At 41.3% G+C, this 14,037-nt stretch overlaps 1 protein-coding gene across 2 annotated transcripts; it reads left to right on the top strand.

The window, feature by feature from the left end:
* Positions 1 to 723: 723 nt before the first annotated feature.
* On the top strand, positions 724 to 10,985 carry LOC118455180 (uncharacterized). Of its 2 annotated transcripts, XM_087844442.1 has the most exons (4): positions 724 to 831; positions 2,969 to 3,565; positions 9,825 to 9,973; positions 10,261 to 10,985. In XM_087844442.1, the coding sequence occupies exons 1-4, from the start codon at positions 814 to 816 to the stop codon at positions 10,790 to 10,792; spliced, it is 1,296 nt and encodes a 431-aa protein (XP_087700568.1). In that variant the 5' UTR covers positions 724 to 813; the 3' UTR covers positions 10,793 to 10,985. The 2 variants fall into 2 exon arrangements, with proteins under 2 accessions (XP_087700568.1, XP_087700569.1); XM_087844443.1 differs by lacking the exon at positions 724 to 831 and having other exon boundaries at positions 2,921 to 3,565.
* The last annotated feature ends 3,052 nt before the right edge of the window (positions 10,986 to 14,037 follow it).

The following is a 14,037-nucleotide window of genomic DNA, read 5'->3' as shown; positions in this document are numbered from 1 at the left end:
AATCAGAGTTTCTGTTATTTTATTAGTCTGTTATTAAGCGCTAATTAGCATCTCATTTTAGAAACAAATACAGCCTCGAACCCTAAGAGGGGATCTGTGTTCTTATCACATTTAAAAGTACTGCAGATTTTTTAAAGCTCCAAACAAAACTGAAATGGAGGAACAAAGATATATAGAATAAAATAGTCTTTTATTGTCTTTGTACATATCCAACTAAATTGTGGGTGCTCCACACCAACTGTGCATGGAAAACAATATAAATAGTAAGACAGTAAGAATAAATAACATATAAGAGGAGTATATACAAAGAGGAGGAAGGCACACATTAGAGAACAGAATGCTTGAAAGTAGTGCAATGGACTTGATACAAGTAGAGAATCGGAGTGTGACTGAGTGATGAGGGTTACTCAGATCATGGCTCAGATTTCTAAACCCACTCAGATGGGATAATCTTCCACGGCACACCTGATCATTTCTCACGGCACACGTATATGCCGTTGTTTTGTTTTTGTTCTTGGCCAGGGCATTTTTTAAAGAGGAATTGCTCTCCTGGTACTGGTGTGCCATACTTCTTGGTATCAGTGCTCAAACATTTTGTGTTTGTTTCAAGCAAGTTGTCCACCCAAGGAAGCTAAAATTTGTTGTTTGTGCTCTCAGATGAACATATGAGACACTTTGACTCTTCAGTGCAGTGTGGAGCCTAACAAAGTTCTGTTTTCTGTCCCAGCTGATCAGCAGGAGGAGAAGAGTCTGACGGAGCAGCAGAGGAAATTTCAGCTACTTGGACTCAGCTCAGCCACTGCAGAGAAAACAATGAGCTCAACACAGAAGGTGACAGATACTAGTGTTAAGAAATACTCCATTAAAAGCTGAAGTACATATATATATTTTTGCTAAACTAACTGAACCTTGTGCTATATTATTGTAATGTAATAATCATGGAATAATACAATGCCTACATTGTAGAGGGTGCCTTTTCCTCTAAAGAGGAAAATGGGCACGGAAGAGGTTAAAGTGGGATTCAGCAGGATTCAACCCTAAAATCAGCTGCAGTGGCTCAGTGTGTGGAAAAGAGTCAAAGCTCACAATCATTTCTATTGAGAGCTCATGTCGTTTTCTTAATGTACAGGCTGTGATCAGCTGACCTGCTGCTCTCTGTGGATGTACACAACTGAATTCAACCAGATGTCTGCAGATGTTTCATGAGTTGTCCTGGCTGATTTCCATCCTCTACACCAGGGGTGTTAAACTCAATTGCACACGGGACCAAAACTCAAGGCACACTTTAGGTCGCGGGCCAAACAAGATAAACATTTATTGAACACACTAAAACAATGTTTTTTAAACATAGATATGAATAAAAACAGACAGGAATATTATTCCAGAATAAATTAACTTAAAAAAATCTACTTTAACTTTAAATATTTTGAGCTTCATAAAAATATATCCTGTCAAAATTATGCAAGTTAGAAATATGAACATGGTGCCAAAAACCCCAGAAAAAATAAATGAAAACATACACAAGGTTCGAGCTGCATGTAGACGGAGCTGGGCATTGCTGCAGGAATGGAACTAATAAACTGTGCGGGCCATTCAGTGTCGTACTTTGCCTTGAGTGTACCATTACACTGCAGCTCCATCTGAATCTGCACAGGTGCAGTTTCCACGTAAATGGGTTGCGAAGCAGCTCGAAATTCTGTTTGTGCTTCACAGTCACCAAAGTGCCGTGCGAACTTAGTGCGCTCAGTTTATCAGCAAAGTGCGCCGACTTGGTTCAACATTACTTAACAGGGAAAGTGAGACAGGTTGCACTGGTGCATTTGTGACAGCTTCACTTGAAATGTCTTCACCGCATCATACATGCCATGTCCATTGTTAAATCTCCCAATTCTTTTGATCTTTGGGCTGAAGGAAGGACAATACTTGGTGTATAAATGCTCAATCAGCAATCATTTTATTCCATACAATTCAACACTTTTGAGCATAAATCATGCGGAGGGGAGATGAGCGCGGGAGGGTGTCCCGTTTCTCACATTCTTATAGCTTCAGCCCCCCTCCACCTAGACATAAACTGACAGATTTCCTTGCTGACCTCAGAAACTCTTATTGAGAACTTTTTCCCAACGTAGCCAATGTACCTCTGTATGATAAGGAATGTCAGCAAACTCTGAATCTATTTCCCACATAGAAGGATAAAATTGACGGTGATTTAAACCTTTCAGCTCAAAATTTACGGTTTGCGTTACATGCTCCATTTTGAGGACTTTACCACATAGCCTGGTGTATGATGCAGGATTGGATTTCATGTTTAGGCTCAAATCAATTTGATCTTTGATGCCCACAGTGATGAATAATAACTCCCCTCAAATGCCTTAAACCAGAAGTAACAAGCCTGTTTTGAAAATGTAAGGAGTAGAAAATACAAATATATAATTTTTTTAATGTAGCTGCGAATTCATCCAGATGTCAGCAGATGTTTCATGAGTTGTCCTGGCTGATTTCCATTCTCTGCACTGACAGTACACTGTCTTTATATTAGACACTATACTGTTGGTATGTGGGTGGAGCTCAGTGAATGAATGTCAGCATCATGAGCTTAAGTTTAAGTTAATCACTGCTACACTTGATGTAACCTAACTCTGCCATGAGCACCACAGTCACTGTGCACCAGTCACACACTCTTCTTTACTTTAAATCCATCACATTACAGTACACTTGCCTGCTTATCCTGCACTAACCTGCAGAGGAATTTACTGCAGTCTTTAAATCACATTGTGAGACAAACTGTACACAAACAGTTTGTGTGTTTCAACTTATCAGCACCTGCAGTCGTTCAGGTTCTGGTGGTGTTTGGTGCCACACTCACCTTCAGGTTTAAAACTAGTGTTAATGGAGGGAGTTTGAAGCTTCAGTTTGTTTAATGAATGCATCTCACTCACTGCCTCTGTTTGTATCTCTGTCACTGCAGGACCAACATGGACCGAGAAGTCAGCGCTCTCAGGAGGCCGACAAACCTCACAGAAGAAAGAGAGAGAAAAAAAACACCTGTGACGAGTGTGGGAAGGATTTTACCTGGAAGTCTAAACTAAAACAACATCAGCTCATCCACACTGGAGAGAGACCGTTCAGCTGTGACTTGTGTGGAAAGTCGTTTTCCTGGAAGAATGCCCTAAAAACACACCAAGTCATCCACAGTGGAGTTAAAGCTTACAGCTGTGATCAGTGTGGCAGAGCTTTTACTCAAAGTAGCAGCTTACAGAAGCATCTAGTTACCCACTCTGGAATTAAGGCATACAGCTGTGACATCTGTGGAAAAACTTTCAGCCGGTTAGGGAGCCGAAATATACACCTACGCATTCACTCCGGAGAAGATGTGTACTGGTGTGATCAGTGTGGCAAATACTTTACAACAGACGCACATTTACAAAGCCACATGTTTACCCACACTGAGGAGAGACCTTATCAATGTGACCTGTGTGAGAAGACTTTTAAAACTCCACATTACCTGAGATTACACCAACAGATCCACACCAGAAAGAGACTCTACAAGTGCAGTTACTGTGAGGTATGTATTTTTTATTTTTATCTTGTAAGTTCAGTCTGGCTGTTTGGAACAAGTCTGCTCATTAAATTGTGTTAGCATGTTAGCACTTCTACTGCACCGAAGAGTAGCTCTGAGCGATTATTCAGATTTTCATTTCATTTAAGTGTAAGTCAGATGTTACTGTAATGGGCTTGTTCAAAATCACTACCCTTTCAGCTTGTTCGTGGCCAAAAATGGCCACCCCTTGTTTACGTTTACAAAATGCTATAAAATTCATATATATTAAGAAAAATCTTCACTTTTTTTTTACTTGTTTTTTTAGATTAGCATTAGTGCTGTTCATGAAAATCAAAATTTCATTCAAATTCAGAATTTTAACCCTTTAAATACCAGTTAGATCACATAATCCTAGGAACTCATAAATGTAAAAAATCATAAAACCCATATTTTTTTCCAAATAAAACATGCCATCTGATTTATTTTCTAATCATGATGAAGGTTAGATGTATAGCAATAATTAACTGTATCAATACATTTTATGCATCTTTGTTCTTTTGTGCAGTGACAGAAAAACAAAAAAACTCCCTCTCAGCTTGTTCGTGGCCAAAAATAGCCATCCCCTGTTTACGTTTACAAAATACTATAAAATTAATATATATTAAAACATTTTTCTACTTTCATTGACTTGATTTTTTAAATTACAGGGCTCGCAAAAATGATAGCCCGATGGGCAGGGCAGAGATAGATTTTTCCAGTCGGGCTACCAAAATCTATCTCTGCCCTGCCCATCGGGCTATCATAGGAAGGAAAATATATGTCAATGCTTTTGCATTCTTTCGGAAATGTAGCTGGGTAATTATGTCATTGGCATCGATGAGCCACTGTCAATATGTGACATATTGAAATCGCGTTTGAATTTGCGCTTGTTTTTTGCTTTCACTTTGCAATCGCGCGAACTGTGTATAGAGAGCGACAGTACTGATTGGTGAGTGATGATAATTTGCGCACCAATTCCTCTGACATCGTCTTATCAATCGTTAGCTTACTATGCAAACATGACAAGTGAAATCTCCCGCAGCTTAAACATGTGAGAGGTTGATCGCGCAGAGAATTTCTGAGCGTTATGTGAGTGCGTGTGTAAAAGCAGCAGGATATATATTTTAGTTCTGCTGAGCCAAATAAGACAGGTCAGGGTGAAGAAGTGACCACAAAACGGAAAAGTTATGACAAATCAGACTATAAGGCAAAAAGAAAGTGCAGCTTTATGGTTTCATGGACAAAATAATTTCTGTGGCTGCAATATGACACGCTATATAACCAGGGGTGCACATAAGTGGTCCGCAGGTGCGCATTCGCTGTCAAAATAAAAAACGCGCACAAGATAAGAAGTTGCAACGCGTGTTTGCATACATAAGATTTTCTGGAGGAGGACAGACATTTGTTTAGAACTCTTAAAGATGTCAAAGAAGCAAGCTCCTTTAAGCAATTACTGTGATGTTCCTCCACCTCCAAAGAAATGTCAGAAGGAGTCCGAACCACAAAAGAAGCGCGTATTCTCGGAAAAGTGGTTGCAGGAGGTGCGCTGGCTTCAAACAAATGATGAACGCACAGAGATGTGGTGCGGAATGTGCCGTGAAAATCCCACTCTAGCGGACAAAAACAGTGCCTTTTATATAGACGCAAACGCACGTTGCAACTTCTTATCTGGTGCGCGTCTTTTATTTTGACAGCGAATGCACACATGCGGACCACTTATGTGCACCCGTGTAAATAACATAATGTTCTGCCGGGTGTGTTGTTGGTTTTCCCTCGATTTCTGAGTCGACAAGCGCCTTTGTTACTGGGACCAGTCATTTTAAGAAAGGCACCCATTAGAACCCATGAGAAATGCAAGAAATGCATTATTGCTCAGTCTACATGTTCTACATAGTTCTTACAAGTTCATAGAAATTTCTGTTCAATTAGAACCAAGTATTTGAGTTGATGATTGTAATTTTTATACAATGTTGTAATTTGTTTTTCAACAATTTTTTGATTAATGTTTTGTTTCCTTTACAATATTATACTTTAATGTATAATATTGTAAAGGAAACAAAACAGGAAACAAAACATCAATCAAAAAATTGCTCTCTTTTTTATTCGGGCTACTTAAATTTATTTTGGGCTACCAAAAACTGAAGAGTCCCTGCCCGAAGGGGTACCAGGGATTTTAAAATTTTGCGAGCCCTGAATTAGCACCACTCCTAGTCATGAAAACCAAAATATAATTCAAATTCAGATATTATACCCTTTGAATACCAGTCAGATTATGTATTATTACTACACTTTTGGGGGGAAATAGTAATAAAGTTCACATTTTTTAGCATATGAATGATAAAACCTAATATTTCTTTTTATCATCATTGCAGGTCAGTAACAGTACCAGTAAGAGTGATTTATTTATACTTTTTTTAAAAGGGGGGTGGGGGGTGGGGGGGGGGGGGGTTGAATGGCCAAAAAGAAAATCACAAATAGTGTGTTAGTGGCCAGAAAGGCAGTTTAATGACCAAATAACCACTGAAATGACCAATAAGATGATCAAAATTTATATTCCAGTGTGTGCTTCTGTGTGCATCCTCATTAGCAGCAGGATGTACTAACCACATTAGAGTGGTTTTATAGGCACACTTTCTACACCTTGTGCAAGGGGCTGCTGTTCCAATCCTGGAGATGCGCCTTTTGCACCTTCGTCTCATTTCGTTTGTGGGGTGTGGGTCACACTCTTGTTCAGACTACTGTATCTTGAGATGAATGGCAGAAGTGGCTGAGAATTAAGGTGTAACTACAGGGGTCCAACAAAGAATGGCCACGCATCATACTGATGTCTTCTCTCACTCTTATTGTCTTCAGACACCGTGAAAACTGAAGAAACACAAAGTTTACAACATAAATGTTTTGAGCTTATCAGTCTCTCATATCAGTGTCCATAAACAGTCTATGTTACAGGATTGCATGCAACTTCCGCTTCTTGTGCAACAAAATCAGCAAATTGTTTGAAGCTTGGATATTCTTCTTTTTGCCGTAACTGCACTGTGACATGACGATTCCAACAAGAAGTCACCCAGTCAGGAAGTTTTTGAAGCAATTTTTGATTCTCTTCACAGTCATTTAAGACCTGCAGTTCTTTGATGTATGGCATAGCATTGCTGCAGGCTGTCAGAAAATCACTGAATTGTCTCAGTTTAAGCGACTCTCTGGAACCAATCTTTGGCCAGTTGTTCAGTTTTTCCCTAAATGTACGCTGAATTATAAAGGGGTGGCCATACCGAGCATTCAAAGCTTCCCAAGCTTGGTCATATGCTTCGTCATCTTTTCTGTAAAAGCTTCCCTCCAATACAGACCGTGCTTCTCCACTGATGTATTTGCGTAGGTAGAACAACCTGTCAGCTGGATTTGTGCATCGCCGCTCTATCAAAGCTTTGAAACTAGTGCTCCACTCTAAGAACTTAAGTGGGTCCCCTGAGAAGACTGGGGGCTCAGGTGCAGGAAGTCTGGTGAGGACTATTGTGTCATGCAAGGCTTGCATTAACAATGACTCATTGTTATTATTGTTTGGTTGTTCATTGTTATTATTCTTGTAGGTTTGCTCTGGTATGATTTCTTTAGGAGCTAATAGAGGACAACTGACTATCGCACTGTGTGCGCTTTTGTCTTCTCCACAGTCTTCACTTGAATCTGCTTGAGAATAAGCCTTTAGCTTTGCAGTTATTACCTGAAGATCTTGCTGATTTTCTAGTCTTTTAAGCTCTTGCCTTTGTGTAGCAATAGCCTCCTCCATCTCTATCTCGGCCTGCTTCGCGGCCTTCACACCTTCGCCTCCCGTGCAGGTTTGTAAGGGTGCACAGCAGCTAAAAGATCTTCTTTGTTATAAAAAAGTCAAAAGTAGATCTCAGGCTGCTAATGCAGGGAACTGCATACAGGGTCACCCCTGGTTTGATACCAGTGGGCACTGGATTGTAGAGCAGTCTCTCTTCAGTGGTGGGACCCACATGGTTTTCCTTTCAGTTCAGTTTCAGTTTCAGTTTTCAGTTTTATTTGTCATATGCAAGTTAGCACAGGGTCAACATTGCAATGAAATGTGTTTGACGAGCAGCAGTCACTCAGCAGCATGGTACAGTAGGAGAAAATATAATAAAATATAATAAAATAAAATAAAATATAAAAATAGTAAGGAGCTAAATATTAGAGAGACATGGTATAAGAGAAAAGATGACTAAATATATATGTATCTATAAATATAAATATATATACACTAGTGATTAAATAAGAAAATCTTGAAAAGAAATATGACGGGAGGGCAGATGGGATATTGCACAGGAATGAGCAGCAGAAAATTACAGTATTGCACTTTTAAATATAAATATCAATGACAATAAAGTGAAGTGATCAGTGCAGATTAAACACTTGTGAAGCTGCAGGGTAGCTTCTGAGTGCTGTGTTGTGTGTGTTTAAGTGTTGTGGTTGAGGTGTTGTATGGCTTGGTGGTAAAAACTGTTTTTAAGTCTTGTAGTCCGAGCAGACAGACTCCTGTAACGTCTGCCAGATGGTAACAAGGAGAACAGCTGATGTGCTGGGTGGCTGTGGTCCTTGATGATGCTGTGTGCTTTACGGAGGCATCGCTGGAGGTAAATGTCCTGAATGGCAGGAAGCCTCGTGCCAGTGATGTGCTCTGCTGCCTTCACCACCCTCTGTAGTGCTTTACGGCTGCTGGCAGAGCAGCTTCCGTACCAAACTGTGATGCAGCTCGTCAGCAAGCTCTCAATTGCACACCTGTAAAAATTTGAGGTGATGTTGGCGTTCATGCTAAACTTCCTCAGCCTCCTCAGGAAGTAAAGCCGCTGGCGAGCTTTCCTGATAGCAGTGTCTGTGTGGGATGAGGGATCCACTCAGTCACCGGCTCCTCGGTCTCAGAAAATGCTCCTATGTTCTTTTCCATCAGCTGCTCGGCCTCCACCTCCATGCCCCTCGACCCCAATCCTCCCCCAAAGAAGAGGATTCAGGCACTGGCTAGTACTCATCATCAGTGGTGATGCAGTCAGCCTCTTTGGAGATTGGCCCCTCATCTTCTGGAGAGGAAGTTTCTTCATCTTGGGCAGATGTCTTTTCTTCAAGGGCAGAGGACTGCTTGGTGTCCTTGCTCTCTGACCAGATCATATAGACAGTGCTTGACCTTCTTGCCATATTGCCAGAATAAATGATCTGGAAGCTGTTAGGCTTACTTACAACAGTAGCTCTGTCTGCACCTGCATAAACTCCAGGACACGTTTACAAACAGTGTTTGTTGTTGTTTGCGCTGCAGCTGCAGGTTTGAACTCTGCAAAATGTCCTGTGATTGGGGTTTTTTTGTTTTTGTTTTTGTTTCTAGAGTTAATATTTTGGGTATGGTCTCTTTTTATGAAAAATACAAGAGTAAAAGTGCTTTTAGCATGTGCTTCAAAGCTAAGTTTTACTGGGAAGCTCAAAGCTCAATAGCCTGCATCCACAGAAATTCATTGCAGCCTATGTAATGTTTGATGCGTCATTATTTATTCCAGTCTATCTTGCAAATACATGTTTGTGCTGCAATGTCATGCACAAACACAAACTATTAGATCCTTAAGATCAAACCTATGTCAAAATTGTTTCATTATTCTGGTCCATTGGAGTGTGGTCAGCCATCAAAGGCCGCTACTAGAAACTAGGAATATTACATGAAATTGCTTGTTTGGCCAAAAATGGGTAAATGATGTAATTTGGTAAAAAACATTAAAAACTACAATTTTCATGTGTTGAGTTTAGAATGAAAGCAATTTTACCTAAATCGCATGATATAGTACTGCTAATAACAAGGAATCAAAAAAGGTGGTTATAATGGGTTTCAATTGGCCAAAAATGGCCACGATAGAGTCAAGAGGAACAATTTGGTGTATAGTGAATATTATTGATATTATTAAGGAGCTGATGTTGAAAATTAAAAAATCTGAAAAAAATACACACCTTTGGGAAGTTTCATTCCATTTGCATTAACAGAACAAAAATGGTTGAAAAAAGAAAAGTGAAGTGGCCACAAATGGCCAGGATATAAGCATTCCTGTAGTATTATGGTGGTAGTATTGTAGTTATTGTAGCCCAGTAAACTGAGTGTGTTAATCGAAACAGTAAAATGTAACTGGACGTCTGCAGAGATGCTTTTTATTTCAGGCAACTTTCAGGATAAAAGTGTTGAAGGACTGACTTACACTGTCTTTGTGTCTTTGTTTAGAAGCAGAGCAACATAGATGGATCCACTTCTCAACCCTGTCATCGCTGTGGTGGTGGGAAAGACTTTCGTTGTGACATCTGTGGAAAAACTTTCAGTCAGCAAGCCAGCCTAAAAATACATCAACGCAAACACACTGGAGACAAACTGAAACGGTAAATGGACTGATTCTTATATAGCGCTTTTCTACTCTCTCGGAGCACTCAAAGCGCTCTATACAACATGCCACATTCACCCAATCACACCCATTCTCACAAGCACTTTATCTATACTTAGCGCTATCTAATTACATTCACACTCCGATGGACACATCGGAGAGCAACTTGGGGTTAGTATCTTGCCCAAGGATACTTGACATGCAGACTGGAGGAGCCAAGGATCGAACCACCAACCTTCCGATCAGTAGGTGACCTGCTCTACCTCCTGAGCTACAGCCACCATACTGCAAAGAATGTGGGAGAAGCTTCCCCACATCAACTGAGTTAAAACGACATGAACTCTTTCACAGTGGGGTCAAAAAGCACCTTTGTGATCAGTGTGGGTCATCCTTCACCACTGCAGGTCACCTTAAAACACACAAACGAGTCCACACAGGAGAGAAACCATACAAGTGCAGACACTGTGACAAAAGCTTCTCACGTTCAAGTAGTCGCAATGAGCATGAACGTACACACATGGAAGGAAACTACAGCTGTGAGCAGTGTGACAAGAGCTTCAGTAATCTCAGTTCATACTCTGCACACAAACGATCCCACGTTACTAATAAACTGTTTCACTGTTACCAATGTTCCAAAACATTCACTTCATTATCTGCTCTGTGCAAACATCAGCGTGATCACGCAGGGCTGAAATCGTTCCCATCACAGGACGACAGTGAATCTGAAGAGAGAGAAACATCCTCTTCTGGTTTCAGAGTCCAACTTAAAACCCTGGAGATCAGGCTCCACAGAGTTCAGATCGGCTCTCCTTAAAGATCTAATGAGGCTATGAATCAAAATGTTCCTGTAGTTCAATGTTAATCTTTATAAATTGTTCTTCTGTAGTGTTTGTGTTCAGTGGTTACCTTTTTTTTTTCAGTGGTTGGATGAAAAATCAGTTTCCTGTTGTTCAAGTTTTTATTGAATGTATTTTGTTAAATAAAGTTTTAAAAAAAAGTTAAATAAAGAATTGGTTTAACGACAAAGATTTTGAGCCACGATGTCATTTCCTGTATTTCAGAGTAAAGACTGAAGTGACAAATGGAAACATGTTTACAGTCATGGAATAAACACTGATGGGTCATCTGTAGGTAGTACTATTGCTGACCTGACAGACTCGACCTTGTTTACAAAGAAAGAAAGGAACTGATTACATGTGTCAGCAGAGGCTTTCAGGGTTGTTTAGAGTAGAGCTGATAGTCTTAAAAAGAACACGGGGATTTTGACAATTTAACACAATGATCTGGGAAAAATATCTGTTTCTTTCATTTTTACTGTATTCTGATCAAATTTCCAACATTCTTTTAACATTTCAAAAGAAACCTGCAAATTGTCTTTCTTCAACTTTCACACCTGGCCCTAAAAACACCACCATCCGTGCATCACCCTTGTGACAGTCTAATGAACCTAACATGTAAGTGATACATAACACACATTTACACTGGCTGCATATATAAACCCAGGGGGGCAGAGCAGAACTCTGTATGTTCGCGCTCACATATTCAGGCTTTCCAGAGGCGTTTACAATCAGAAGAAGCAGAACAATGAATCATCAACACCCCGCAGAAGAACACAGCAAGCAACAACTCTAACAATAAAGACGTGCTGGAGCCAAAAGGTGCAGCTAGCGAGTTTTAAACGATAACGCACAGGACCAAAGGGGGAGAGGGTAAAAACCCACTGCCTCCTGAGATAAAGATCAGCAAGTCAAGCTGGCAGCAGATGACACAAAAAGCTCTCTGGAGGAGGCGGCGACTGTGGAGCAGGCCGATGGAGAGGCGGATCGGCAGACAGGAAGCTCCCGGGGTCCCACAACAAGATGTTGCGCGTCAGACTGGAGCAGGATATCCCCATGTTGGTGACACTGCCCATCGAGGTTCAGCCCAACTTGGCAAACCAACCCTTCCCTTTCTAGGACACCACACTGGCAGATCTGGGCATCCAAGACTGAGTCTCACTCCGTGTGGGGACTTTTTTTTGTTTTTGTTTGTTTTGTTTTTTTTCAATATATTTTTATTGATTTTATAATTGAGCAGCATACAACAATCACCTTCAAAAGAACACAATAGAAGGTGGACGGCAAGTCAACAAGGTGGTAATACAGCATACATAAATGTTAAGACAGAGTATATTTCACTTAAGTTTATCCATCAGGCTAATGAGTGGTTGCCAAATCTTATAAAACACACTCTCTCGGTTAGACAAGGTAAACCTGATTTTCTCCAGATGGAGTACATTTCCAAATTCTCTCAACCACATTTCGAAGGTAGGAGGTTTATCAGACTTCCAGCTGAGAAGTATCAGCTTTCTAGCCACAAGAGTAGTCATTGACACAACCTGCGTCTCTGTCTTGTCCCTTGCCCATCCCGGTTCAGACACCCCGAATAATGCTGCAAAGGGGGTACATGGGCGGCATCACGGGCATCGGCAAAAAAAAATAAAAATAAAAAATTGCTCGTACTCATGCTGCCCCGACATCAGCCAGCGCATATTGGGATTGGCATGGGCACCGATCGGTTTCCTATCGCCCATTTGCTGGGAGTAAGGGCGCCCTGTCATGGTCTGGGGGAGCCTGAGTAACTTTCCACAGCATCAGCTCTCCTCCTCTGGGTGGAGCCCTTCCTGCCCCTCCCCGTTCCTCAGCTGCAGGCAATTATTCTGGCAGTATTTAGGAGCAGCGCACACAATGAGTCTTCGCCAGATCGTCTGCTAACCTCAGTTAATTCACAGCCTCATGTTCCTGTGTATTTATCAGTGTGCATTACCTACCTCTCTCTTCCTGTCTCCTAGTCGGTACCTGGACTCGTCATTCCAAACCTTGCCATAGCCTTGCTTCTCGATTCCGGTCAGCTGCTGCTTAATTCTTTTCAGACAAACTGCCATTCTCACCTGCCTGCCTCCCTGCAAACCTATATCGGACTCAGCACTTGCCTGGACCTTGCCTCGCCTCCACCTCCAGCTAATCCCCGCCTGCAAACACGTAAGCCATCCCAGCTTGTCAAATGGGGAAACACTCACAACTCCTTGGACTGTTCTAATTTTCCTCTCCTACGTTTCAGTGCCCTGGTCTGCCACAGTTTCCACCAGCCCCACTCCAGTCTCAGCAGTTTAGTGACCTGACTGTTCCATGCTCGCCCTAGCCCCGCACTTCACAGACACCACGCTTTTGCACAAAGCTTAATCTTGTTTTTTGTCTTGAATATTTATGTTAGGAACACTTGTAAATAAAAGTTTTTGTTTTCGCAAATCACTTCGAGCTTCCGGTCTTTGGTTCTGCGCCTGAGTCCATTCCACGCCACGGGCCTCTGAGCCCTGACACACCCTCCGTTTGCTAGGTGCGCCTACTTCTTGCAGTACAGGGAGGAGAGGGCGGGGCGGCGGGGGGATTCTCTGGCTGGCTGGAGCAGCATCTAATAACCAACTCGCAAAATAAAACAAAATAAAAACGGAACAACAAACACAAAAACACCAGACATCATGATACAGACTTATAATTTGCCCCGATGTTTTTTAGAAATTCTATACGCGAAAAGTGAGCGCGAGAGCCCTCGGTGCGCCTGCTTGCTGCTGAAGTCAAAATAAACTTTATTGTCATCTCCGCTACATACAGTAGAGAGACGAGACGACGAGGCTCCAGTTACAGCAGTGCAAATAAACAAACAATAAATATAAGTAGAGTAAGAAAATAAATATACACTTTAGGACTCGGGGTAAAGGGATCAATAACAATTGAAAATTTATAATTTACAGTTTGATGATCTCACACACAACCCGTCGAAAGGGGAGGGGCCGGCTGCTTCCAAATAGAGCATATTTCATTCATAATGTTGTAAATCCAAGCCCATTATGTATTCATGATTTGAATCCTGGGTTGTGTGAAATCCCAGAAATAAACCCTAGACAAAGTGAATCTGTGAACTAAGGTGTAGGTCTATTAGGTTATGTTGTGGCAATCCTCGAGTTGGGGGATTTGTGTTCATACTGGAGTGCAAAATTAAAACCAATGTAAGATGGACAAG

This window comes from Neolamprologus brichardi, chromosome 7 (genome assembly GCF_056152115.1).
Source record: "Neolamprologus brichardi isolate AB-2024 chromosome 7, ASM5615211v1, whole genome shotgun sequence".
NCBI classification, from domain to species: Eukaryota; Metazoa; Chordata; class Actinopteri; order Cichliformes; family Cichlidae; genus Neolamprologus; species Neolamprologus brichardi.
This window is presented reverse-complemented; position numbering and strand designations above follow the sequence as displayed.

What these genes read in the sequence shown, in the direction of transcription:
- LOC118455180 (XM_087844443.1), top strand. Translation starts at nt 2,921, where the DNA reads ATGAATGCATCTCACTCACTGCCTCTGTTTGTATCTCTGTCACTGCAG. An exon ending in ACAAGTGCAGTTACTGTGAG is followed by an intron (nt 3,566 to 9,824) that starts GTATGTATTTTT and finishes GTCTTTGTTTAG; the next exon opens with AAGCAGAGCAACATAGATGG. An exon ending in CACACTGGAGACAAACTGAA is followed by an intron (nt 9,974 to 10,260) that starts ACGGTAAATGGA and finishes GCTACAGCCACC; the next exon opens with ATACTGCAAAGAATGTGGGA.